Genomic DNA, 26,291 nt, shown 5'->3' on the forward strand with positions numbered 1-26,291 from the left:
TCGTAGTATTTAAAGCGCTTTGAGGGGTCGAGAAGACCTGATAAAGCGCTATATAAGAACAATCCATTTACAATTTTTATGATGGCGAGCTAAGTGCTGTTTAGTCTGTAGCACACTCAAATAAGTGTTCCTTTGTAATTGACTTGTAATTAGTCACTGACCAGAATCCCGTTTCTAGCCCTGCCAAGGTTATTCTCTATTGCGACTATTCCTGAGTGATGTGTCACGTGATCTGACAGCAATGTAACTTAATTATGTAAGAATCTTATTAGTAAAGAAACATCACTGGCCTCTTCACACGGTTTGATGTTGCAAGCCTTTATGTCATAAACTAAGATGAGCAATCCCACAGAACCCTAATTCAGCTGTCAGGAAAATGATGCAGTGTCCCACAAATGGATTACTATACAGCACATGGAGCCGTGTCCGCCATAAATCTACAGGAGTGCCAGGCAGGTAGCAGCCTCATCCATCAGGTTATCTCATCTCAAAGCCCCTCTCCACTTCAGGGGTGGGTCTCAACAGGAGCTCTCTTACTTTGCTCCTGTACTCGCAGCTCATTCGTACCGGTGATCTTTGGATGCATGATGGTGTGTTTGTCAGAACACAATATCAGTTTGAATCATAGACGTAGAAAACTGGTCTCAAATCTATACAATCTTAGAGGTAAAGTATGTACCTTTTAGTCATTAAAATGTCCAAAAGCAACTACACCTATTTATATATTTTGTTGAGTTGTGTTCTTGCAATAAACAAAATGAAAGGTACCACTTTTAATTGAAATCAAGGTAACGGTCCATTTCCTTTGCTCACCTGTCGATGGAGTCATCCTTGCAGTTTTTAAGTCATTACGTAACACTAAGCAGGATTTTAAGGGTACGCTTTTGAGATTTTGGTAGTTTTCTTTGCTATGTACTGTGCGAAAAACAAGGAGAAGGAACTGTAGCAGCAAAATCATTGCTTTATATCTTTTAGTACAGGTTTTATTCAGCGTGTCTGTTTGAATGAATCCCAACTCGGAAAAGCTGAAGGCAATGGTGAAGACAACAACTCCCATGATGCAACGGTACTTTACAAAATCACAAAAATGTATTTCTTTCTTGTTTGATAGACCTCATGCATTTAAATCTGCTTTAATTTGATTTAATATCTTCTATTTGAAAGGGGTGTGAAGTCTGCAGTTTCCCTCATGTCTGAAGTGCATTTTAACATTTTAATCAGCTGTTTCAAGCAAAAAAAAAACAGCAAACAGCCAGTTAGAGACTATCTGGTGATGAAAGTGGAGCTTTTAGCAGCTAAAGGCCAGATATTCATCACAGGCGCTGCAGGTGAAGGTGAAAACAGAGCCAAAACAGAAAGACTATTGGATTAACTCACAGGCTCGCAGGAAACATGACCTCGGATGATGCATCAGATGTGCTCCATGTGTAATTTAAGCAACAGCTTGCCAGCGAGTGCACAAGGGCAACTTTTCATGGTGATAATATGTCAGTGTTTCCATTGCCCCATTTGGATAAATCAGTTTAAATGAACATTTAGGTTAAGGATCAGATTCCAATTAAGTTCTAGATGAGGCTATGGAAAAATAATTAGGTCGTTCCCAGAAGTCTCTCCTCCTACAGTACTTGTCTCTGTCCAATGCAGCTCTTTATATGACGATCAGTAATGCTTCCAGTCAAAGGTCTCTGTAAATTACATGAGTATGAAGGGCAGATACACAGATGCTGTGTATGTATGAGATAAATTAAGGATTGTGTTCTTCAATAATAAGTTTAAAAGTTAATATTGCACAAAAAATTATAGGAGATTTAAACAATCCCTGATCTCGCCTACAAAGCAGAGAAAAATACCCTAAGTTTCTGGAAGTGTACCTCGAGGCCCCAGCTTGAATCTGCAGTAATGAAGCATATAAACAGACACTGGTGGTGACAAATCATCCACCTCGAACCCTGACAGCAGGGGTGAGAATGGGAGCAGCGGTGTCCTCTCTTCCTGACAGTGAACTGTCACTTGTCATCGCTGTGACTTCAGATTTAGAGTGCAGAACCAATCTGCTAATGCGACTCAGAGGAATAATATGAGTGGGCTGTAAAGTTGAGGACAAAGTCTCATCAATATGGGTAAGCTGTAACTGAATGCAATCTCGATGCAGCCACTCACCTTGTGAAATATTTTTGGATTCACCCATGTTGCTTTTGTTAAAGTGAGGCCCTTTGGAGTGTGATGCTCCACAGCAGGCCGGTTGGCAGGCTGCTGGCAGGCTGTTAGTTCTATATCGAGTGCAAATGGAAACCTACTAATTAGTGCACCCAGTAGTTTACTTGCCAGGCCTTGTAGGAAGGAACAATGGTTGAGTCGTACTGTTTTCTTTAAACAGTTTCTTGGTGAAGGCCCAAATCTGCAAGCCTCCCACAGTCTCCACGCCTGCTGTGCAGAAATCCTCCTCTTCCTATTGAAATAATTTAAAGGACCCTACCCGTTTTCCTTCAATCTCTATAAAATTCAAACTGTATATTTTACAATAATGCTGACTATTTCCAAAACAAGCCAGAAGAACGAGAATGAGTGCGAGTCCATCCCAGGATTGCAGACTCAACTATATTTCAATATTAATCTGCAAGTTGATCTTTCCAGAAATGAAAGGAAATCGATGTCTGGAGGAAGGTAAAAATACTCAATGCTGTGTGTGTTCGACATATTAGTTTCAAAAAGTATTAAGATAAGATAAGAATTACTTTATTAATCCCAGACTTGGAAATGTTTGTGCTGCAGCAGCATAATAAAATACAAGTCATTGCACAAGTAGAAAATAAAATAAAAAGAAATAAACAATTCTAAAGTATGAACATAAAGAAGGAATAGAAATAAACCAGTATTATAAATATATATATATATATATATATATATATATATATATATATATATATATATATATATATATATATATATACAGTTGAAATATATACAGTTGAAATATGAACATAAATAATCAGTAAACTGTCAGAAAATAAAACACTATTGGAGTTAACGCAGTATAAAGCAGGGTATATATGTAGTAGTGCAGTGAATGGGATATTAAATTAAATCTTAATGTAAAGTGTCATGTGAGAATGTCGTGTTCCAGTTTACAAACAACAACGATAAACAATTTAAGAGCTGAAACAGAGGTATAGCCAATGCGTTTAACACAAATTCTTACCAAAAGTGGGTCTAAAACGTGTCCTTGGGATCTATAGGAGTAAGGTCCTGTAGGCCGGGGAATAAAACTGAGAGTATGTAATAAACTTTATATAAACAGCACTTACGCTTAAGCTTCAGAGGACACTGCCTATCAGAACAATCAGCCCAACAACCCTTATAACTCGGTCCATGCTTCATCCATTACACCAATCTGCAACATGCACGTTGGCTGTGCACTATTTGACAGTAAATCACAAATTGAGATGAAACCGGCCAACCTTTAACAGAGCATATGCTCAGTGTGAATCTGGGCTTTATTCACTTGGGGGCAACACGTGCTCACTAAATCTCCCGATTAGATTATGTGGTACTATTTAAAAGCTGATAACTGAAGACCAGTTGCCTGAGGCGACGAACACATTACACACAACCATAATAAGGCTGTAATAAAAGGTCTCAGAGGACCTAATCCACTCACTGGCCGACTAACGTCCCCTGCAAAGTTTATCTGCAGCACTGAAGAGCAGAACCCTGTGGGACAACAAAACCCTGAAAACTGGCCTCATTAAATCTAAATGAGGCTACACACAATAACTAGGCTATTCCCAAAGCAAAGTTGTGTGACACAAAAGTCTCTCGCTCTGACTCTGAATAAAGGCAGCCCAACGTCATCTGTCCCCGACTGATGACCTCTATTTCTTACATTCCCAGCAAATGACCTCTGGTCTTCAATCCTTCATAACCACGACCCTTCATCCACTCTCTAAGAACTTCCCTTCATACATCCCGAGCCACCCATCTCCACTGACTGTAGGCCACCACCCCACATTGATTCATAACCACTGACCTTACTTTGCGCCAACCACTGACCTTTTTCAATCGCAAGCAACTGACCGCCGCCAACATCTACCCATCCATCCATCCATCAAACAAAAGCAATTATAGCGACTGACCTCCATTGATTCGTAGCCACTGACCTTCATTAGTTTCTAACAACTGACTTTCATTGAATCCTAGCCACTGACATCCTTCCATTGCTAGCAACTAACCACCACTGACTTCCATCCTTCAAAGCCCCCGACGACAACGACGAATCAAAGCCACCCACTTCAATCGATTCCTCGCCACTGACCTTGTTCAATTCCTCGCCACTGACCACCATTGACCTCTATTCATTCTCAGCCATGGACCTATTGATTCCTCACCACTGACCTTCATTTTTTCTCCAGCCACTGATATTCTTCGTACACTGAAACTGACCACCTGACCTTCATTTATTCATAGGGAACTACCATCTCTAACATTCATTCCTACTCACTGACCTCCATTGATTCCTAGCCACTGACTGTTACCACACTGTAAAAGATGTGGAGGAAGTCACCTCTATGCCACCCATTGGTTTTAAACTATGATTTGAAGCCTGAGTTTGGCATTTTCGCCATTGCCAACTTAGTCTTTTATCATCTCCAGCATATTATTTTGGCGCTAAGCCAGGTAGAAACTGAAACCAGAACAAGATAATTGCACTAAAAATACACTGAGAAAGGTTAGAAAAGTCTAAGACAAAAACACAGAGCACCAGCAGGGACTTGTCAATCATAAGGTGGCAACACCTTAAAACGTACCTTGTGTAATTGTGTAGTTCACACTCAATAAGAGCATCATTTACCATATGGAAGATCATGCTGTATTGAAGAAGAACTGAAATTAGAAAGTGAGACCCTAAATAAATGAGGAAAATGTTAACTGACACAATAAATCATAGCCTTTCATTCAACCTGACTTTCTCTTGCAACCAATTAAGCCCCCCCCCCCCCCCTGCTGGATATGAGAGAGAATACAGGTGTAGCTTTACTTTTCTGATCTTATTCCAATCCCAGCCACTAACCTTTGTCCATCTGTAGCTTCTGACTTTTATTCATCCCTAACAACTCACCTCTATTGATTCCTGTGCAAGACACTGACCATCCCTAGACCCACTGACCTCCTTCCATTCCTTGCTTCTGAAATCCCTGACCCCTTCATTTACCAGCAATGTTACCGCTACTCATTCCTGCGGCTGACCATATATGTCTTTCTGCCAATATCAATCTATTCACCTCTTTGACCTCCATCCATCCCTAGTTGCTCAAATCCATTCTTTGCTACAGCCAGCCAGCTTCACAACTTACCAGCAAGAGGTGTTGCCACCCTGCACACTAGATAACAATTTAACACCACTTTTAGCAGATGGAAAAATGTGTTTAGCAGCCAGGCGAAACAGAGAAACGCTTTTCCAGAAGATGATGGACTTCATACTACCTGATTTTACTTGGACTTACATAACAGTCGAGAAATCCATGTCTCTTTTTTACAGAGTGCCATGTAATTCCTATTTTGTTCCTTCCTAAAAATGTGTTTGGTATTCTAGCTCCCAATCTATAAATTGGTCTGAGGGGAACATACGTTTTAAATGTAGAAAGCATTAGTCATCTTTCGTTGACTTACTTCCAAATTCCTCGGCTAAGATAAATGGTTTCATTCTGTTGCACTCATGCCAATGAGATAGGATCGATGGGCAGTCTGTCAGTGCATCTATCCAGGACTGGAGCCCTGCCAAAGACTACTTCATATTCCCAGGCCTTTTTCCGACTGGGGACAATTAGGAACATGGTGTCCTGGTACCTGGCCAACACACTGACTGATGCTGATTCACTTCCACTGACCTCCAATACGACAGGCTGTAGCACCATTATGGAGATGTTGAGATTAAGGGTGGTAGGATAACCTTCATGTTCATAAATCCCATTGAAAGATTGATGGGGTCTTTACAGTGCACTATTTCTATATGCACTGGGTCTAAATGTGTAGTAGCAGTATTTTACGTGCTCGTTTATACCATAGAAATTGTGTGAGCAGTAATTCTTTGATAGCTATAGAAGGTTTAATGCAGGAGACCCAGTGCAAATGGATCTCCCCTAGGAAGGTCATTTGCCTAGTGGGTGATGTAATGAAAACCCATCGAACATTTGCATATTATCTAATGGCATGTACATTTTCACCAGTCCATTCAATATAGTAAGGATCAGCAATCACATTTTTCAAAGAACTTCAGTCTTCAAGCATTTAAGGTAACTGACACATTAAAAGGATTAACATAATGTAAGTATTTATTTATAAACTTAGAATATTACATATTTTTCCTTGATAAGGCAGATTATATGAACTCCAGAAAGATGATGTTACTGTAAAACATTCCAGCTCTCATAATGGCATACATTTACAGTGATTTCATATAATAAATGACACAGAATTTATAATAGGCCCACTATAATACAATATGAAGGATTTAAAAAAGGAGAAAAAAGAAGACGGGCTTTAACTCAAACCCTCTGTTGGATTCTAAATGTATTACATGTCAGAGAATACATTATAAATACTCAAAAAGGAAAATACTGTATTAGCGCTAAAACTTACTATCTGACACATTAAAAAAAATGTGCATTACTACAGCAAAAAGTCTTTCATACTGTCAGGCTAACTAGAGCTAGATGTCTAACAGACATTGGAGGACAGTACTTTAGGCAAATATGCTAAGTCACTTAATTGAAGGAAAAAATACTACGCAAACAAATAAGCCATTTTCTACAGCCTATATGCAGCTTTGCACTGCCTAACAGCACCACAACATCCATTATAGTCTAACTACATACTGGTAGTGTGGCAGAGAGACATGCCAAGGAAGATCAGCGAGCCATTAAGGTCTGTGTGGTGTCACTAGACTCTTAATAATTCAACACAACCTCGTGTCACATCCCAGGGAAGATTTAAAGTTTAAACATCTTTGAGGGTTTAAAAGGAAGAGGTCCAAAAGTCAAAGCAGGCAAATACTCTATACAGTCTCATAAGGAATTACCGGTTGGCTAAATACTAGTGTGTTAAGGAAGGTGTGAAGCTATCCTATGTGTCACTGTAGTTTACCTCTATGCCGATTATTCTGCTCAGTATTCTGCGTTAACGTTTCTAATCTACAAGCAGCAGAGATGGGGAGCTCTTTGTGCCTTATTGCTTTTTCTGTTTATTCCACAGTCCCTGAAGTTAACAGTCAATGTGAACTGTCTCGTGCAGCACCTCGGTGGCGTCCCCGCTCTCTGCACTCTGGTGGCACGAGAGCATCTCCTCCTCACATCTCACGGGTCGGACGATGACGCACGGCCTTGCGGGCTCTCCGCGCGTCCCTGCGCCGCGCGCCGGGCTGCGACTGTCGCGCTCGTATTCCTCTTGCGCGCGCTGGATCTTCCTGTTCCGGAGCTTCCTCTTGTGGAAGTGGAAGGTTGCCAGGGAAACGAGGACGATCCCCACGAGCACGGCCACCAGAACGAGGAGCGCGAGGGTGGAGGAGAGGGGCGGAAAGAAGTGGAGCTGCTCCGCGCACGTGCCGTTACCGACCTGGAGACCCCCGTGACAGCGGTGCAGTGGCACCGACAGCCCCGAGGCCTCAGAGGTTCTGGCCGTCATCCGATCCACCTTTCCCGGCCACTCGTATCTCTCTGACCCCGGTACCCTTCGTGCTCTCCGGGCTCAGCGCGGTGACACTGGCCCGCGCATGTGGTTACCTGCACCGAAAAGAAGACACATGAGGCTGAGCTCCAGAAGACACTGTATCAGAGCCTCCAGAAACCCGCCCACCAACCCTCATCAACTGGATCCATCTGTAACACCAATTAACATTGGCAGTGCACACCAGTTCACGCTAAACCCCAATGAAAAAGCTGCCTACCTTTAATGGAGTAAACGTACAGAAAGGAAGCTGCCATGAATATAAGATGGGGTAGAAGTCGGGACAATACATCATCATCTATTGTAATAGGCCCACAATATTTAGCAAACAGGAGCCATCCTTTCCTGCACTCACGCAGCAGCCGTGTCAGGGGATCATGTCTGCATTTGTTGCATCTTAAGCTTAAAATACATTCAAATAAAGGGAGTCCTTACCTGATGAAACAGTCAGTTCGGGAAACAGTCCGTGAGTGGAGAGCGGATGTGTGTGAATGGAAGAAGAGGATCACGGTGACGCATTTCATACAATGAGATGCTGCTGCTGAGCTCCGATCACTCAGGACGCTTTAAATTGCCGCAATCCGCTCAGTCTGAATCCAGGACACCACTTCCCCCGCAAAATTAGTAACGGGAGGGGATTCCCTCACTATGCATTAAAGTGGGTTTTAAAAACGCGATATCAAAAAGAGCTGTGGTGTTTTTTCCCCTGAAAAGCGTCTCCCTCCTCCGGCTGCTCCGCTCAGCATCTGAATGAAGAGCTGCAGCTGCATAAAAGGTTCCTTATAGTCAGCTGGCACGGCTGATTTTTTTCTGTCTTCAAACGTAGTCTACCAACCCCTGAGTGCATATGCTCCCCTGTGCTTATTGGCGTTTCACTTGAATCAAATAATGAATAAATTAGTCATAATTTTAGATCTTGATCTGTATCCACTGACATTCCTGAGGGTGTGGTCAGTCAAATGCTGCATGATTTGTAGCGTTTAAGCCTCATAATGAGGGGTGTAAATATTGTCCAGCTGTCTTGCATTCCTTTGGGCCAGAGCAAGTATAGGAATGTGCCAATTATTAGCTTCTCCCCAGAACGTTGGCTGAAAGCCCATATTGTATAGTTTCAGATACAAAATATGTAATTAGTAAACACTGTTGTGCATTCATTACAAATATGAAGATAAACAATACACTTACGTCTTTAACTAAACCAGTGCACCACATTACAATACTGCCACTATCCTCAAACACCCTTGAGCGCTTATATAGGACCTATGGATACATTTATCATTTTATTTTATATAATTGAGGTTAGACTCTCATTCTCAGCTAATTAAACCCAATCAAAACAGCCCTTTAAATATAATTACGACTGAAGGTGTGTTAATAACACATAAATGCTGACATCAAGTTGACAGCAAGAGCCCACGGAGAGCACATTTTAATAAAAGACTAACAAGGCCAGTAAATAACTCCCAGTTTAATATAAAACTAAAAAGAGTCTTAGAAGTAATCTGTGATGTTTGCCGCCTTCTCATCCCCCGCCAGACTTCCTTGGAGACCGAATATTCTGGCAGAATGATGAGTGATGAATCAATCGATGGACTGACTCATCACTTGGATAACCGGTCTTTACAGACTAAGTGCAGTCATGCGGTGTGGTTTGAAATGAGGGAAGTGTTCTTAATAATAGCCTAATATAAGCAGTTTGACTTTAGTTGTGATTCACACACCCCCACTTTTACTTTTGCAGAAGGGATAAGTTAGAAAACCACTCATTTGGACTCCCACCAGATCAGTTCCTCCCCCACTTGAAGATTGCTGCAGGCGGTGTGACATGCACTCCAGATACAGAAGTGTGGGCAGTGAGGAGACATATTTACAATGAGGCTACACCTTGACCTACCTTAAAGCACTGTGGATTCAGACAAAGAACACCATTCTCCATGTTGCGTTTTTATGGCTGATTGTGTCTGCAAATCCAGAGCCTCTTGGTGTCAGACAGCAGATGATCTGCATCCCAATGTCACACTGCATACTGATTCCAAGCAAGTTAGATAAGTGGTAAAGTATGCATCCTCCATTTATCTGATTCAGTGTGGTGTTGATTGATGACAGCATTCTCCCAGGATGCATTGCTCACATCTGTGAAACAAAAGCACAACATTTGGACTGAAGGTGAAACAGCTTTGAGAAAAAAAGCAGAAAACTATCAGACAAATTATTAACTCCTAAAATAAATCATTATATAAAAAGTGAACAACCTGTTTCACCTTTTTTTAAATGTGGTTTTCATTCTGAAAGACTAAATTATTGCTTCAACAGCGTAAGACTTTTGCAGTACTGTGCCTGTATATTATTTGTTGTATGCACCAAACCAAAGTGAGAACCTATAATTGAATCTGATCCTGAAGCAGTGTAGTCCTTCCTGATGATTGAGATTAAAAATTGCATCTAATATTCATTCAAATTCACAAGTGTGTCACTCATGCTGGACCGTCAGGATCATGTTGCATCATTTGTTATTACCTAAAGCCATGCTTCCAAACAACCAGGGCAACCTCAGCATGATTCAGCGTCCGGGGACATAATAAATGTACCAAAGTTAAAGCCATCCAATACAGAGTTACTGATATTATAGTCTTGTTGCGTCCGTGTGGAAGGAAGAGTTTTTCACTCAGAAAGGTAAAGATATTGTACATGATGCTCTGCAGCTTCAGCTCCTCTTTGACACCTACAGCAGAGATTCAGGCTGCACTTCTTCCCCCAGAGCTTTCCTGATGTTGCTGGTTTTTTTTTTTTTTGGAGGGGGGTTTCTGTTACTGTCTGCTGCTCTCAGTCTGCTGCCACAGCACATGGAAGAAGACACTGACCACCAACAAATGATCAACCTCATTGACAGAAAAGCAGTCAATATGGCACGACTCTGCAAAACTACGCTCAATAAAGACGCTTTTTTTCAAGTCCTCTCTATTCCTGCGCTTGTCGACTACAGCATGGTTAAGCTTAGCCAACGTTTATGGAAACTATTGGATTGGGTTGCTACAAAACTTGGTTGAACGTGCACAACTGATAACTGGAGGAAGCAGCAGCATGATTATTCATTAAGTCTTAATATTTAGGATATAGGTTCAATATATCTTAGCTCTGTTTTTAGGCCATTTCATTACCTGATAACATCTGTCAATCAGAGCCTCAGCAGGATGTAGTTCACTGAGTACCTCTTCTTGTTCAGGGCCTCCATTTACCCCGAATGTGTTGTCCAAGGCGACGTCAAGGTACAACTGCTTTGAAGGGGAACAGGGGAGTCTTCTCCTCTTGATCTTATCCGAGCATCAGGGGGTTCCGCACACACAAATCCACAATCCGGTTCTCAACACTTTCATATTCAGCCTCTTCGTCCCTGATGACAAACAACAGTCATCCGAGATCTGAGAAGTGTTGCTTCTGAAGTCTGACGAGAGTAAAAGCACCACTGTGTTCAAAAAAGGGAAAAAATACCCAAACTTTTTTTTATATCCAGATTTCTGTCATTATAACGAATCATTTTTCTTTTAAGATTTGATTTAAATCTGCCGTTATATTACTCATCTATTGTTGAATTGATAATCTTTACTAGATTTAATTCAGAAATCAGATGAACTCATTTCTGGGGCCCAACTAATTTAGGGTTTTTCCATTTCTTGTAACGTTTTATAGTATAGGTTTTAGTGCAGGTAAATGGTCTGCAAAAGCTAAAATCCCTGTGTTCCCTCCAGAGGGAGTTTCTTTCCAACACACTCCATTGGACTAATTAGTTTACTTCAGTGACATAGTGACATCACGTTTCAACACTCGCACTTCTATTGGCCAGTCCACTTACACGTTGTATATGATAGGCTAAGAGGCGGGGACATCTCTAAGCGGTTGACCAATCACAACAGAGCCGTCCAGCTAACCAATCAGAGCAGACTGGGCTCTGGTTTCAGACAGAGGGTGAGAAGAGGAGCTGCAGCACAGGCAGTATGAGAAACATAAAGAGCTTTCTGAACATTAAAGCATGGAGACATGTCTCAGGAGAGACAATAAATGTAAATATGATGATGAAAACAGGTATGATAGAGCCCCAAACTGTTTTCGATTAGATAGTAAGCTGCAAGGAGATCTTAGGATTTGATGAAATGTTTAATAAGGGACAGTATTATTACTTAAATGTTGGACTTAATAAGAATTAATAAAAGCCATATATCTCAGTAATTGACTAAGTCTCTTTTGCATAATTGTGCAGTCAGAGTAGCTCACAGTGCTGCAGGATGTGTAAAGCCCTGTAATATCAGTTACAGATAAAGAAAAGGGGAGCACTTGATCAGATAAAGGTCTCTGTGTTGGTACCACAAAGCACTTTTTACAGTATTATCCCACCAGCGGGGCTCCATGAAAAATGGATGTCCTCGGAGGGAGAGAGGGTCCCTGAATGATGAACTCACTGAAGATGAGTGCATGCTGAAAAATTTATACAACTATTCATGCACAGTTTAAAGCCTGGCATATGTTTTAGGGCTGTTAAATGGAGAGTGATTATAGCACTTGTTTTAATATTCATACAGGTCCGCTCAGTTTTCCAGGTCAACTGGCTCATATTAGATCCACCTGACCCATCTCAAACCACAGAGGAGACACTTATCCTTAAAATAAATTTCCTTCTGGATACTTATATAAAACAACTCTCAAGCTATCGTGTTTTTAGGGCCTTGAAGGTCGACAAGCCGCTGCATTTTCTGGTGAGTTTGCAGCTGTGGCAGGAAATACTGGGAGTCTGTCTTTCAAAGCCTCTACAAGCAGATTAAATTGCACAAAGTGTTGTCCAGCTGTGTTGCTTTGATGAATTGTACAAATGGAGATAATAGTAAACACATTCAGACAGTCTGTATTTGAGGGATTTCATGAGGGAAAAAAAGAGCTTGAGAGAAGTTTAAACCCTGTCCAATTTCACACTCCTGCACACTGTGTGCTACCTGCCCATCAACAAACAGCAGTTGGTTTATTGGAGCTCGCTGAGTCTGGAAATGAGGTTTGAGAAAGAGTGAACCACAGTGCAAACCAAAACAATGAGAGATGTGGAAATGCTCTGCAGAGCTGCGGGGAAACTGAGGAATTGGAGGATATTTGTCTGTGGGGAGATTTCATATTAATAGAAAATGTTTATTTTAGCAGTATAACATGTTTTTATGCATCTCAACAAAAATAAATAGTTCCCAGTGGTGAGGAAGTACTCATATTACAGATAAGTAAAGTACTAGTAAGTAGTACCTTCGTGTATTGTCTGAAACCAGAGCCCAGTCTGCTCTGATTGGTTAGCTGGCTGGCTCTGTTTTGATTGGTCAACAGCTTAGAGATGTCCCGCCCCTTAGCCTTTTACGTACAATGTGTTGCAGCGCTAGCCAGTAGAAGCGCACGTTTTACATAGTGATGTCATAATGTTCAGGAAGGGGGAGTGTGGGGGAGAGAAACTCCCTCTGGGGAACACAGGGATTTTAGCGTCTGCAGACCATCTACATGCACACAAACCTGTACATCACACTACAGGACAGGGAAATCCCCCAAAAAGCATAATTGAACCTCTTTAATGTTGCAGCTGATTTTATTTCTTTATTTGCTACTGTGAATTCCCTTCTGGGCTCAATAGAGTCTTATTATAACCTTATTTATAATACTAATAGTCAGGTTTGATTAATTGTATTATATTCTGTATATTAAATCTCCCTCAGCATTTACAACAAATAAATGGTGCAATATGTCTTTTTCAATTGTAGCATAAAGTAGTTCCTCAGAATTGTAGTTCAGTGCAGAACAGGAGGAGACATATTTAATGACTGTCCACCTTCTATCCGTTTCATTAAAACCCCAAACTCTTCTTTTGTATTAATGACACGTTATGTTTCTGCCTATTATCGAGCCACCTGACTGTGACTGCAGCTTGTGTTAATCAGGATTATTAACTGTAATGAGAAAGCTTTGTGGGTCTGAATGCTAAATGTATATCGATGTACACGCTGCTGTCCACTCAGAGTGTGTGTCTGGGTGTGTGTGTGTGTGACGTCGTGCAGCTTTATGTGAATGAGCTGATATCTTTAAAGCTGCAGGCCATCTCCAGGCAGGAGCATTCCTCTTGATATTCCTTCCACGCTCACACCACTGCTTCCCCTGCAAGTCTCTGTCAGCAGAATTTCTAATGAACTGCACAAAAGCCAGTTTACCATGCATGCACTCATGCATGCACACACACATACACACACCGACACAGGCCAACTTTCCTTTTGTGCACAACAGAAATGGCTTTAGGAAAAGAATGAATGAGGCACGCAGAGAGGAAATGTCTTCGCACAGATTGGCTTTTTCTTCTTTTCTTAATGATGAACCTGTCACCGAGCGCTCATCTGTGATAAACTGCGTGCATTTATTATGTGAGGATTTTACATTTCTGCACCCTAAATGAAGACAAACAACCTCACTGCTTTGTTCTCCCGGTTAATGGCATCCTTGTGTGGTGACAGTAGAGGTGGAGAAAAGGAAACACGGGGGGGTGTGAGAGTTATGACATCACCAGGATCAACTGAGATTTAATATATACATGTTTAGGACTATGAGGGACAAAGACATATATTCCTCTTTCTCAAACATTTGTGAGGCTTGGAAAAAAGGAACCCATCCTTTAAACAGTGGTTGTGTCTGTGGCGTGTTGATTGATCTCTTCTCTGGCTAATTGGTCTCTCTCTCTCTCTCTCACACACACACACACACACACACACACACACACACACACACACACACACACACACACACACACACACACACACACACACACACACACACACACACACACACACACACACACACACACACACACACACACACACACACACACACACACACACACACACACACACACACACACACACACACACACACACACACACACAGCAATCTTTACATATTCCTCAAATAGAAGACTTTGTCTCCAGAGGTGGAATAACCTATATTTTCTAGGTTATTGGTTATTGTACTTACACCTCTTTCTAAAATACAAAGAGGTGTAAGTACGGTATTAACAGCACAAGTGTACCTTTGGTATTAAAGTAAAACTACTTATTCATATACTATTATCTAAAGCTAGCGGTAATATTTTACGTAGTAGTGACAGTAGCAACGCTGCAGTGTACAAATACTCTCTTGAAGGTCAAACTTACCATGAAGAATGACCTATTTTAAAATAATGTACATTATTATTGTTAATGCATTAATGGGTATTACTTTATTGTTGCAGCTAGAAAAGAAGAAGTTCATTTTAACTAAATATATCAGGATCCTCCTGGACTGACCTTAAGAAACTGTATTTCACTTTCTAGAGAACATCTTAAAAATAACTCCAACAGATAGACAATAGGATGTACTAGTAGACTGGTCAGGTTTTGGGGGAGGCTGTGGCTCTGTGGGATAGTGTATTGACCCAAATTGTCCACAGTATTGAGTGTCGCTTTGGATAAAAGCATCTAACATGTAATGCAGGAAAGGTTGCATACTGGTTGGATTTGAAACTGAAAACATAAACGTCAGTCAGTAAGCTTATTTTTAAATATGTCATATTTATCAAACTTCTGTAAACGTCCTCCTCCTCACAGTTTGCTCACAGACGTTGCTGTGTGGATTTTTGTCTTCATCGGTTACATCATCAAAAGCTCACCTTTTCCACCCACCTCCCGGCACTACGGGCATCATCAGAGCCCTGCGAGCGTTCACACACAAGTTCACATGATGAATCCCACACTTTACTCAGAAGTGATCACACCCCCAGTGGATGAACAATGCGGTTCCTAAGCAACTGATCGTCTCTGTGCGTGGGGTTCGTGTGTGTGTGTGTGTGTGTGTGTGTATGTCTGCGTGGGAAATACTCCAGGCGTTTTTTCACTTTCCTCCCACAGTCCACATCACTTTAAATCACCCCACAACTAAATGTGAGTGTGAGTGGGTGGTCTGATGGAACGGGTGCATGAGTGTGTGTCAAATATTTCTGCATCAATATGGAAACATTTGGTGGTGTGACAAACACTCAAAGGCCTCACGTACCACATTCCTCCAGTTTGATATGCATCGGTTAATCAGGCAGTGTTGGATGCTTCAGGAAAAGGAGAAGTATAATAATCCTGAAATATTCCCTTACAAGTAAAATACCTTGAAACGTTTTTGGAGGAGTGACAAACACTCCTCAAAAACTTGCATCTCTATACCAAGCAACATTTTTCTAAATACTGTGATTAATTAAGGCTAGAAATATAATGGTGTAAAAATACTTCATTAGAAGTTAAATTCCTGCAATTCCGGGAAATATTTTTGTGGAGTGACAAACACTCGAGCATTTCTTCATTTGCATGTGCATATCAAGCAGTAATAGGTACACAGATGCTTTACTAAAGTAAAAATACTACGGTCTAACAATACTCCATTTCAAGATGCTACTGAAGTAAAAGTACAGATCAGTGCAATGTATTAAAAGTAAAAGTACTCAATATGCATAAAGGCTCCTTTCACAGTTATATTAATACAGAATATTATAGTATTCTGTAACTAATAAGCATATTTTCATTATTTAGTTCAGCCAATTTCAGTAACAGTACTGCACAGAGCAGCCTATTGCATAAGCATATCATATGGCTCTTATACAAGAGTGATTTAAAAAGTACATTATTGCGTTCTTTCTGAGATTTAGAGGAGATAGAAGTATAAATTAGCATAAAATGGAAACACTCAAGGGAATTTTCCTCAGAAATCACTGAACGTAACGTCTTAAAGTCGTGCTGGTGTCCTCTCAAGGCTGCAGTGTTCTCTTAAATCATTAGAAGAACCGTTCATTAGCGGGCTAAGTTAGCCAGATATGACACAACAGAACTGATCTAAAATGAAAAACATTAATCCTCGTGGAAGCGTGGCTTTGCACAGTAAATCTCATGCTAATCTGCCGGTTAGATATCGATATTTCTTGATGTTCTGGGACACGGAGGCACTGTGGCGGAAATGTCACAGGGGGTCACCAGTATAATTACAAATTCTCTCGGGAACATGCCGGTGACGTGCCTCTTGTGCTGAAGAACGACTGTATAAATAACAATAATTAGAACTGCAGCCCTCTCACGGTAAAGACAGGCTCTTTCTGGATGTTTTCCTCCTCTGACTGTCCTCATCCCTTTTTTTAATAGCCGATGATGTTGTGACATTCCCTGCTTGTCCTCTTGACATTCCTCTCTTCTTGTCCTAAGGCTTTACTGTTTGTTAAGCTGCAGAACATCCCTCTCTCTCTCCATTTCTCTCTTCACTATCCATTATATTAACAGCAGCCTGAAGCTTCCTCCTAGCATGTTGCTCCATGTTGTGACAGCAAACCTCTCTTCTGCTGCTCTATGGCCATCTTGCCACACTATTGCACGGCCCTGGTAATAGAGCTTATACTCTCTATTCTACCCCAGGCTTCGCCCCGCCATCCAATTTGTCTTTCCAACACTGGAATTTTTTTCTGGTGACAATGAAGCATTTTTATGGCCGTGCTGATGTCATCACATTTCTGTTTGTCCCTCATCTCGAGGGGCACAGCTTAAAGGGGAAAATGAATTATACAACACAATGGAAAGGATGGATGTTCTGCAGTCATCTTGAAGCCAATTCTCCCTAACATGACTTGGCTTATGTTTCCATCTAGCTGTACAACTGGGGGATGTGCAGGAATCCTTCAAGAATCGTGTTTTCATGCCTTCTTCCACCTGTGTAAATTATTTATCCCCACTAAGGAGTCATGTGCTGTCAGATTTAACCTTAATTAGCAAAAAGGGCTAAAAATAGTATATCAAGATTCCCTGTGCTAGTCACATTCAACCCCCTATATGAATTGTATAGCCATACATGTGAAACCTCTAGAGACACAGGCCTTAAATGATTTATTGATCTAAGTGAGCAGCTCAGGCAGAAAGACGTGGGACAGGCCGTACTCATGCATGCAGCCGCGTGCTCTGAGCTCCCAGCAGGGATTGTGAGGAGCGACTGGTGTTGCATGTCTCTGTGTGTTTGTTTGAGCTGCTCAAGTGATGGTGTTTCTGTGCTTTTGAAATATTCATGCACACCTTACTTGTAGGAATTCGTATCACGTGATAAAAGGAGATGCTCTGTGTATCTTTAAACAACAGGTGCACATAAATTCACAATGTCAGTAAAATACACACTGCAGTGTTTGTAACCTGTCAATACCATTACCGTGAAACATAAATCAGTGCTCACTGTTTATGCTTTTTGAACTGTTGTATCTGTAGCCGGTCTGGGCCTACTTCTCAGCAGACCCTTGCTACGACTCTGCGTTGTGTTGTGCGTGTTTGATGCACAAGGAGATTCGGTTGTTGTCTTTAACCGAAACTGTGGCGTATTTATTCCTCTGCATGAAATAAACACAATAATGCAGCAGCATTAATACAGATGGACGTCTGCAACACACCAGTCTCAGTCTGCCTTCAAACAACTGCGAGACTATTACTTATAAAACCTTCAAATATCAAATCAAATCACAAAAGATCACAATACACTGTAAAATTACAGTTACACTGGAAATGTATACACCACCGGCTAATTAGTATTTTTAGACATGTAAATAAAACAATAAAATAAACACATAGTACAAAACACAATAGACCAAAAACATGGGAGCAACAAACATACCTGCATGAAATAAAGACAATAATGCAGCAGCATTAATACAGATGGACGTCTGCAACACACCAGTCTGTGGTGGGGAACAGACGCCATTAAACATGCTGCAGGTGCTGTGTGTGAGTCCTCACAAGTGCCGCTAAACAGTACACTTAACTAAAAGTTTGCTAAAACACTCAAACTTCTGCAAAACAACTACACAGCACCACATTAGCACCATGGAATGATACTATAACCTTGTTTCACAGTTTAAGATTATATAAACACTGTAAACATCATTTAGAGCAGAAATCTACAAAGAGCACATGACAAACTCTCCTCACCTCAGTCTGCCATCAAACAACTGAGTGAGAGAGGGTGCAACGCAGGTAGATGACGTCACTGGCGAAAGTGAAGACTTCAAAATAAAAGCATTAGCTCCCAAAACGGTCTTTTGTAGTAAACATACCAAAATAAAAGTGACAATAAATAATATTGGAACAATAAAATAAAACGTGAGGGATTATTGGTGGAATGCATTCCTGTATATTTATATACCTGCTACGTTCACCCCTCCTGAATTACACCAAAATCCTGAGCGGCTGACAGGACATAACACTGACAGGGACATTAACACTGGGTTAAAACTGGCACGGGTTCACATAAAGATACCATCTTCACAATCAGCTAGAAGCTACCTGGTAAACAGGTTCAGAGAAATCAAAAGGGTGATCAACCCTTAGTCACCTCTTAGAATTGCTTGGTGCCGTGTACACCAAACTACCCAGCCTACTTGAGTCCCAAACCGTACTCGTGAGCACATACAGTAAACAGTACATCACTTACGGCTGACTCTCTTAACAACCCTGCCAGCACGTGTCCTGACCACACCCTGCGTGTCTGCTTGAGTGGGTACTTGGCTGTCTCGGCCCTGTTCTGCAACTGTTGGTAAAGTGTCAGAAATAATGGTCGGGACATGGCCTGTGTCAACCATCGACACTGAGTCTGATGTGTCAACTGCTGACGCTGTAACCGGTCTGAATGACTGGACACTGCTTGCGTCGATCACTGATGCTGTATCTGGTACACTTGACTGATCTAGCTCTGCATCAGACTGATCTTCGTCTGTATCAGCTTCGTCACAGGACCGGTGACTGGCAGTGTCCATGCGCTTGTCCTATCCTCCGAACCCTCTTCCTCATCCAAAGAGTTGTCTGTCCTCTGAATCATCAAGACTGTCCTCGGTCTCCGGCATGTCTCCTTGAGCAGACTCTATGGGCAGGAAGCTGATATCCAGGATAAGGTTGCGATGCACTACCTTTGTTTTACCCTTGTCATCTTCCAACATGTAGACATGGGTCTGTGGGTTGCTGTCCACGACAGTATAGACTGTTGGTTCCCACTTGTCCGCAAGTTTCTTCTTTCCCCTCTCGCCTTTGTTGGCGAGAAGTACTCTGTCTCCCACGCTCAGGCAAGTCCCCTTGATCTTTCGAGTGTAACCTCTGGCTTGCTTGTCTTGCTCCTTGATGGCATGCTTTCGAGCAATGTCTGCTGCTTCATGGAGGTGGGACATAAGCGTTGTTACATAGCTGCCATAGTCAACAACCACTGGGTCGTGTAGGACCTGTTTGAACATCACATCAACGGGGAGCCTTGGAACCCGACCAAACATTAAGTGGAAGGGTGCGTAGCCAGTCGTCTCATGCACTGTCGCATTGTATGCAAATGTCAGGGTCTGGATTTGCTGGGGCCACTTGGCCTTCTCTCTCAGTGGCAGTGAACGGAGCATACCCCCCAGAGTCCTGTTAAATCTCTCAGTCCCTCCGTTCCCCATGGGGTAGTAGGCTGTAGTGTGTGACTTGGAGACACCCGATAGTTTAAGCAGTTCTGCGATGAGCTCACTCTCAAAGTTGGCTCCTTGATCTGTATGTATGCGCCCCGCAAACCCATACACACAGAAGACGTTATCCCACAACTTCTTAGCAACTTGTTTTGCTTGCTGGTTTGTGCAGGGAAAGGCGTGGGCTAACTTTGTGAAGTGATCTGTCTGTTTGCTCAAGGGATCCTTGGTGACTCTATAGAGCACTCCATCAATGACATTAAGTCTCTCCCACTGCTTGATGAGTACCAGAGCACTTGCGTCCAGACCGTCTCGCTCCCGTCTTGAGGGTCTTCTCTGTCGACTCAGAAAAGGCATGACTCTAGAGATGCCAGGGTCAAGCTCTTGGCTTTTTCGGAGCTCTTCCAGGGAGAAGGCAGGTAGCAGATCCTGCCCTGGTGGAACAAGGTGTTGAACGGACTGGATCAACTCTGTCGCCCTGGACTCTGCAGCTGCATCCCAGTGGTCATGAGAATCAAGGACAGCTTTCACAATGTTGTTACACAGGGGCGGGGAACAATGGGACTGAGTCACAGCACCTTGTTTTGACCTCTTCGTCCGCTGACACTGGACCTTTAAGCGAAAGACATCCTGAACTCCATTTTCTCCAACTTCATCAGATTCGGCAAGCAGATTGCCATAGGACTCTGTAACAAGTCTACGCCCAACTGTCTTGGCAAACGGGTCCCGACTGAGAGCATCAGCCACTACGTTCTTGGTTCCTGCAATGTGCTTCAGACTGAAAGTATAAGGAGCGAGCTTTGTGACCCATCGTTGTTCGCAGGCGTCGAGTTTGGGCTTAGTCATTATGTATGCGAGTGGATTATTGTCCGTCCATACTGTGAAGGAATTGCCCTTCAGCCAATGGCTGAATTTGTCACACACTCCACTTCAACGCCAAAAACTCAAGCCGGTGAGCTGGATAATTCTTCTGAGAGCTGCTCAGTGTCTTACTCGCGAAAGCTATGGGACGGGCTTTGTTACGTGGCATGGACTTGGATGAGGTCGGCTCAACTATCACAGTGCTTCCCGGTGACATGGGAGTATCGTTAGGTAGCTTACCCCAAACGAGGTGTTCTTGCATTGCTAGGAGAGTGACTGACTGCTTCAGCTTGACTGTGCCAATTTTGTCTGGTAGCTCCTCACCCCTCCAACGGGATGTGTTCGCCATGAGGTCCAAGAACTGTTCACACTCTGGGGATGAGGAAAGACTGCAAACGGAGATAAGCCGCCAGTAATCATCACTGTTCTTCAACTTGCGCATGAGAAACTTGATCACGTTTGTGCCAATGATGAGATCATCTCGCTGGCCTGGCACCACAAGAACTGGAACGATGCAGCTCTCCCCATACACCTTCAGTTCAACTTCGTACATGCACTTCGGTTTAGTGAGTTTTCCTCCACACCCAACTAGAACCACTTCCTGAGTCATCGGTCTTGGTTCTGACAATACTTTTTCACTCAGCATCTTTTCCACTGCTTCTTCACTGAAAGTACAGGCCATGGAACCTGAATCAAGCATTCCCTGCATCTGGAACATATTATTCACATTGACTGGAGCATAGAATAGCTCATCATATGGCTCAACTCTATGCGTGTTCTGTGCTATGTGTTCCATAGACTTGCATACCTTGCAGTGTTTTCTCTGGTCTGACGGGTGCTGCCTATACATTGGCTGGTTGTTTTGAGCCATCGGCTGGCTGTTCTGAGCCATCGTCTGGCTGTTCTGAGCTAGTGTGCGGTCAAGCAGGCCAATCAAAGTCTTTAGGCAATTACCATCAAACTGAGGAGCAGATGTGACATTCGCTTCAGCCTGGACAGGGGGCAACACTGGAAGGCTAGGCATAGACACCTCTTCAGACACAGGTGTTTGAACATGAGCTGCCACATGTCTTGCTGCGCTGGGGCGGTTTGGTCTGGTGTTCAGCTGTTCTCTCATTTCGATTTGATAACGGTCAACATGCTCCTGTATTTCACCAGCTGTCCACTTCTCTGGCGCTTTGAACCGCAACACTGCAGCCAGGGAGGGATCTGGACAATACTTGACAAACATCATGGTTACTTCTCGACGGGGATCATCAATATGTCTCCCATGTCTGCTCAAGCCCTCCTCAGCTGCATCAACAGCTTTGTTAAGGCGGATCCAGTACTCGACAGGGTCCTCTCCTGCTACAGGCACAGTGCTGTAGAAGTCTGCAAGGGGCATACTCGAACATGACACACCACCAAAGGAGGGAACCTCCGCACAAAAAGAGTGAAACTCCCCCACTCAAGTTGGGAGAGGAGAAATCAAGACAGCAGTCGTTGTCGAAGCAGTCCTCTCCAGCCCTCGCATCTTCCCCTGCCCCGGGCGACCCCCCCTCAGGCACTCAGCACAGTCGCAGCCCAGTCCCAGTCTCCAGCCCCGACACCAGACGCCAAACCGCCCTCGGTTACGAGCAGCGTCACCACCAAGAAGGGAAACAAACCACAGCAGTCTGTACCACTTCATCATCTTCTTCATCCTCATCATCTTCTTCGTCGTCATCTTCAGCCCAGAATTCCCCCTCCCAGTAGGGCTGTTCGATTAATCGATTTTAAATCGTAATTGCGATTATGTATTTAGAACGATGTTAAAACGTGAAACTCGTAAAATCGATGTTTCACTTTAACTAACTTCTACGCTACAGTCCCCGTTCATTTGTCTGGGCTGCGCCCTACTGTCTATGGCTGCGCCAGATACATTTTTGGCTGCACTGGTTTGCCTTACTTACTTCCGCCTCTGACCTCCCCATGGCGCTCTTTCTAGTTCCTACACATTTGTAAACAAACATGTCGGCGTTGGAGTTAGTGGATAGAAAGAAGAGCAAGTCCGTTGTATGGAAGTGGTTCGCCTTCGCCGCTTCGGATGAAGAGCAAAGTACTCCTCTTTGTAAACTCTGTCGGAAGTCAGTGGCAGTTAAAAACAGCACAACGAATTTATTTCAACACCTCCAAAAAAAACACCCATCGGAATGGCAGCAGTGTGTTGCAGAGCGGACTGCACAAGGGCATTTTACAAAAAGAGTTTTGCACTTTATTCATTCATTTTTGGTTTAATAAGAGCAAAGTTTGCACTTAAAGCCCAATGGGGCAAACGTTCAATAAAAAAGCAGCATATTTGAAATAATTTCTTTGCCTTTTGTCATTTCACAAAATAATCGTATCGTAATCGAAAAACGGATTTGGAGAGAAGAAAATCGAGGTTTCATTTTTGGGCAAAATCGAACAGCCCTACCTCCTAGTTGACGCAATCTCATCAACCGTCACAACAACAACACCAGCAACAACAGCAACAACAACAGCAACAACAGCAATGGCCTATCACCAGTCAGGCTCCTTCAAAAAGAGAGGCTTCACCCAAGATTCCTCTGAGAGAGTCCAAGAAGAAGCCTCAGCCGCAATCATCGCAACAGCACAGCTCAACTACAACCATTTCAGATACAGTCAAAGCAGTTGAAGAAGCTAACTTCTCGACCCATTCCTCCGTCGCCTAAACAGAGACCAAAACACAAGGTAAATAGTCGTCACTTGGTCGGCTTTTAAATAGAGGTTTACAGACACTAATGCTCGGTCTCTATGTTTTTTATTCCGCTGCCTTTTCAAAGTTGTTTTTGTTGTAATTTCGTTTTTACTTTGTTTTAGTTGTAGCCTGAATGTTTTCTTTGATTCCAAAGACTGACACTGGTCTGTGGCTTGGTCCCGTTGAGTTCAGTCCACCAGTAGCTCTCTTATCTATCGCGGGCAGTTTGTTATTTTCAGTGTCCCAGTTCTAGCTGGCAGTATGGCCGTCGTGAACTTTTATTATGCACTTGAGAGAGCAAAGATTGTTGATCCATAGCAAATACCTCCTCTCTCCAGCCTTATTGTCACCACACCACACCACACCGAGAATCAGGTCCACTTACAGGCCGCTCCAAGGCAGTCCTAACAAAATGTTTCTCCTGTCACTTTGGCACGTGTAAAACAAAAGTCCCATCAAACTGTTTTGTCCCTCTGCAGACTCATAATAAAGAGGTGCCTTTATCTTAATGCTACCAACAGCATTCACAAAAACCCTGTCGAACCAATCTGTTTATTAAAGAAACCACTTCTCTTTCACTCTCCCCGTGGTTTGCCTTAGTTGAAAATGAGCATGCCTCGTCTCTCTTACAAGTCTTCAGGTCACGGCACCAATGTAGCCGGTCTGGGCCTACTTCTCAGCAGACCCTTGCTGCGACTCTGCGTTGTGTTGTGCGTGGTTGATGCACAAGGAGATTCGGTTGTTGTCTTTAACCGAAACTGTGGCGTATTTATTCCTCTGCATGAAATAAACACAATAATGCAGCAGCATTAATACAGATGGACGTCTGCAACACACCAGTCTCAGTCTGCCATCAAACAACTGCGAGACTATTACTTATAAAACATTCAAATATCAAATCAAATCACAATAGATCACAATACACTGTAACATTACAGTTACACTGGAAATGTATACACCACCGGCTAATTAGTATTTTTAGACATGTAAATAAAACAATAAAATAAACACATAGTACAAAACACAATAGACCAAAAACATGGGAGCAACAAACATACCTGCATCAAATAACCACAATAATGCAGCAGCATTAATACAGATGGACGTCTGCAACACACCAGTCTGTGGTGGGGAAAAGACGCCATTAAACATGCTGCAGGTGCTGTGTGTGAGTCCTCACAAGTGCCGCTAAACAGTACACTTAACTAAAAGTTTGCTAAAACACTCAAACTTCTGCAAAACAACTACACAGCAACACATTAGCACCATGGAATGATATTATAACCTTGTTTCACAGTTTAAGATTATATAAACACTGTAAACATCATTTAGAACAGAAATCTACAAAGAGCACATGACTAACTCTCCTCACCTCAGTCTGCCATCAAACAACTGAGTGAGAGAGGGTGCAACGCAGGTAGATGACGTCACTGCCGAAAGTGAAGACTTCAAAATAAAAGCATTAGCTCCCAAAACGGTCTTTTGTAGTAAACATACCAAAATAAAAGTGACAATAAATAATATTGGAACAATAAAATAAAACGTGAGGGATTATTGGTGGAATGCATTCCTGTATATTTATATACCTGCTACATACCACCAAACACATCTGTGTAATAATGCAATATGTAATAGTTTCAACTTTATCTCTTCCAACCATAGACTGTATATAGATGGACAGAGTGGCTCCATTCAGCTGTGTTCTATAGAATTGAAGCAACCGAGGCGACGCCATCTTTGAAAATTTGGAGCCAGTTCGAAGTACGCTTGCGCAGTAGAATCTGAAGCATGCGCAGTGAAGAGGAGGTCGCGATCAGACCCGCCCACTCATCGAGTGAAACACGCCCCTTATCGAGTGAAACACGCCCCCTTCTCCGTCCGTTCCCCACCACACACACATTCACATTCGTTCAGTCAGTCATTGTACGACATTCATTTGACTAGGCTATGCCTTTGATAAACTAGCAGAATGCCGAGGTACTCGGTAGCATAACGTTAGCGAAGTTAAACCGCCTTCATAGCGAAAACAGCTGTCATAACGTTAACATTAAATCTCATTAAATGTTACCAAGAACTGTTAATGTTAAAGTTTGAAATCCTTCACGTACACGGCTTCGTCTAAGAACTATCACACCATCGTTACATAAAATAAACTGACAATATACTGACAATGATTAGACTAGTTCTATCTTTAAATTAATAATGCATAGTACCACTGGCGTAAAGTATACCCCCGCAGCCCCCGCGAGGCGGGGGGGCCCCGGCCCCCCTCATATGAGAACGGGCCCCCTACCTCTATACCCCAAAGCGGCCGCCGACAGCATGTTAGATTTCTACTAGAGCGGCCGCGGCCGGCCGCAATTTTGAAAGACACTACATGAAATAATACTGCGCCAGTGGATACATGAACAACTTACTTTTATTTTGAAACCCGGAAATTGGGTGTGTTGTCATTGACTTTTC

The 26,291-nt window shown here is 42.6% G+C and overlaps 1 protein-coding gene across 4 annotated transcripts; it reads right to left on the reverse strand.

Annotated features, from left to right (window-relative positions):
* Positions 1 to 6,302: 6,302 nt before the first annotated feature.
* Positions 6,303 to 25,413, reverse strand: LOC134872504 (uncharacterized protein C11orf87-like). 4 transcript variants are annotated; one of them, XM_063895842.1, is made up of 4 exons: positions 24,887 to 25,413; positions 10,878 to 11,110; positions 8,155 to 9,852; positions 6,303 to 7,775 (listed from the first exon to the last, which is right to left on the reverse strand). In XM_063895842.1, the coding sequence occupies exon 4, from the start codon at positions 7,675 to 7,677 to the stop codon at positions 7,258 to 7,260; it is 420 nt and encodes a 139-aa protein (XP_063751912.1). In that variant the 5' UTR covers positions 7,678 to 7,775; positions 8,155 to 9,852; positions 10,878 to 11,110; positions 24,887 to 25,413; the 3' UTR covers positions 6,303 to 7,257. The 4 variants fall into 4 exon arrangements, with proteins under 4 accessions (XP_063751912.1, XP_063751913.1, XP_063751914.1 ...); XM_063895843.1 differs by having other exon boundaries at positions 10,878 to 11,182; XM_063895844.1 differs by having other exon boundaries at positions 10,929 to 11,110; positions 24,459 to 25,413.
* Positions 25,414 to 26,291: the final 878 nt, after the last annotated feature.

The sequence above is a fragment of the Eleginops maclovinus genome, chromosome 11 (assembly GCF_036324505.1).
Source record: "Eleginops maclovinus isolate JMC-PN-2008 ecotype Puerto Natales chromosome 11, JC_Emac_rtc_rv5, whole genome shotgun sequence".
NCBI classification, from domain to species: domain Eukaryota; kingdom Metazoa; phylum Chordata; class Actinopteri; order Perciformes; family Eleginopidae; genus Eleginops; species Eleginops maclovinus.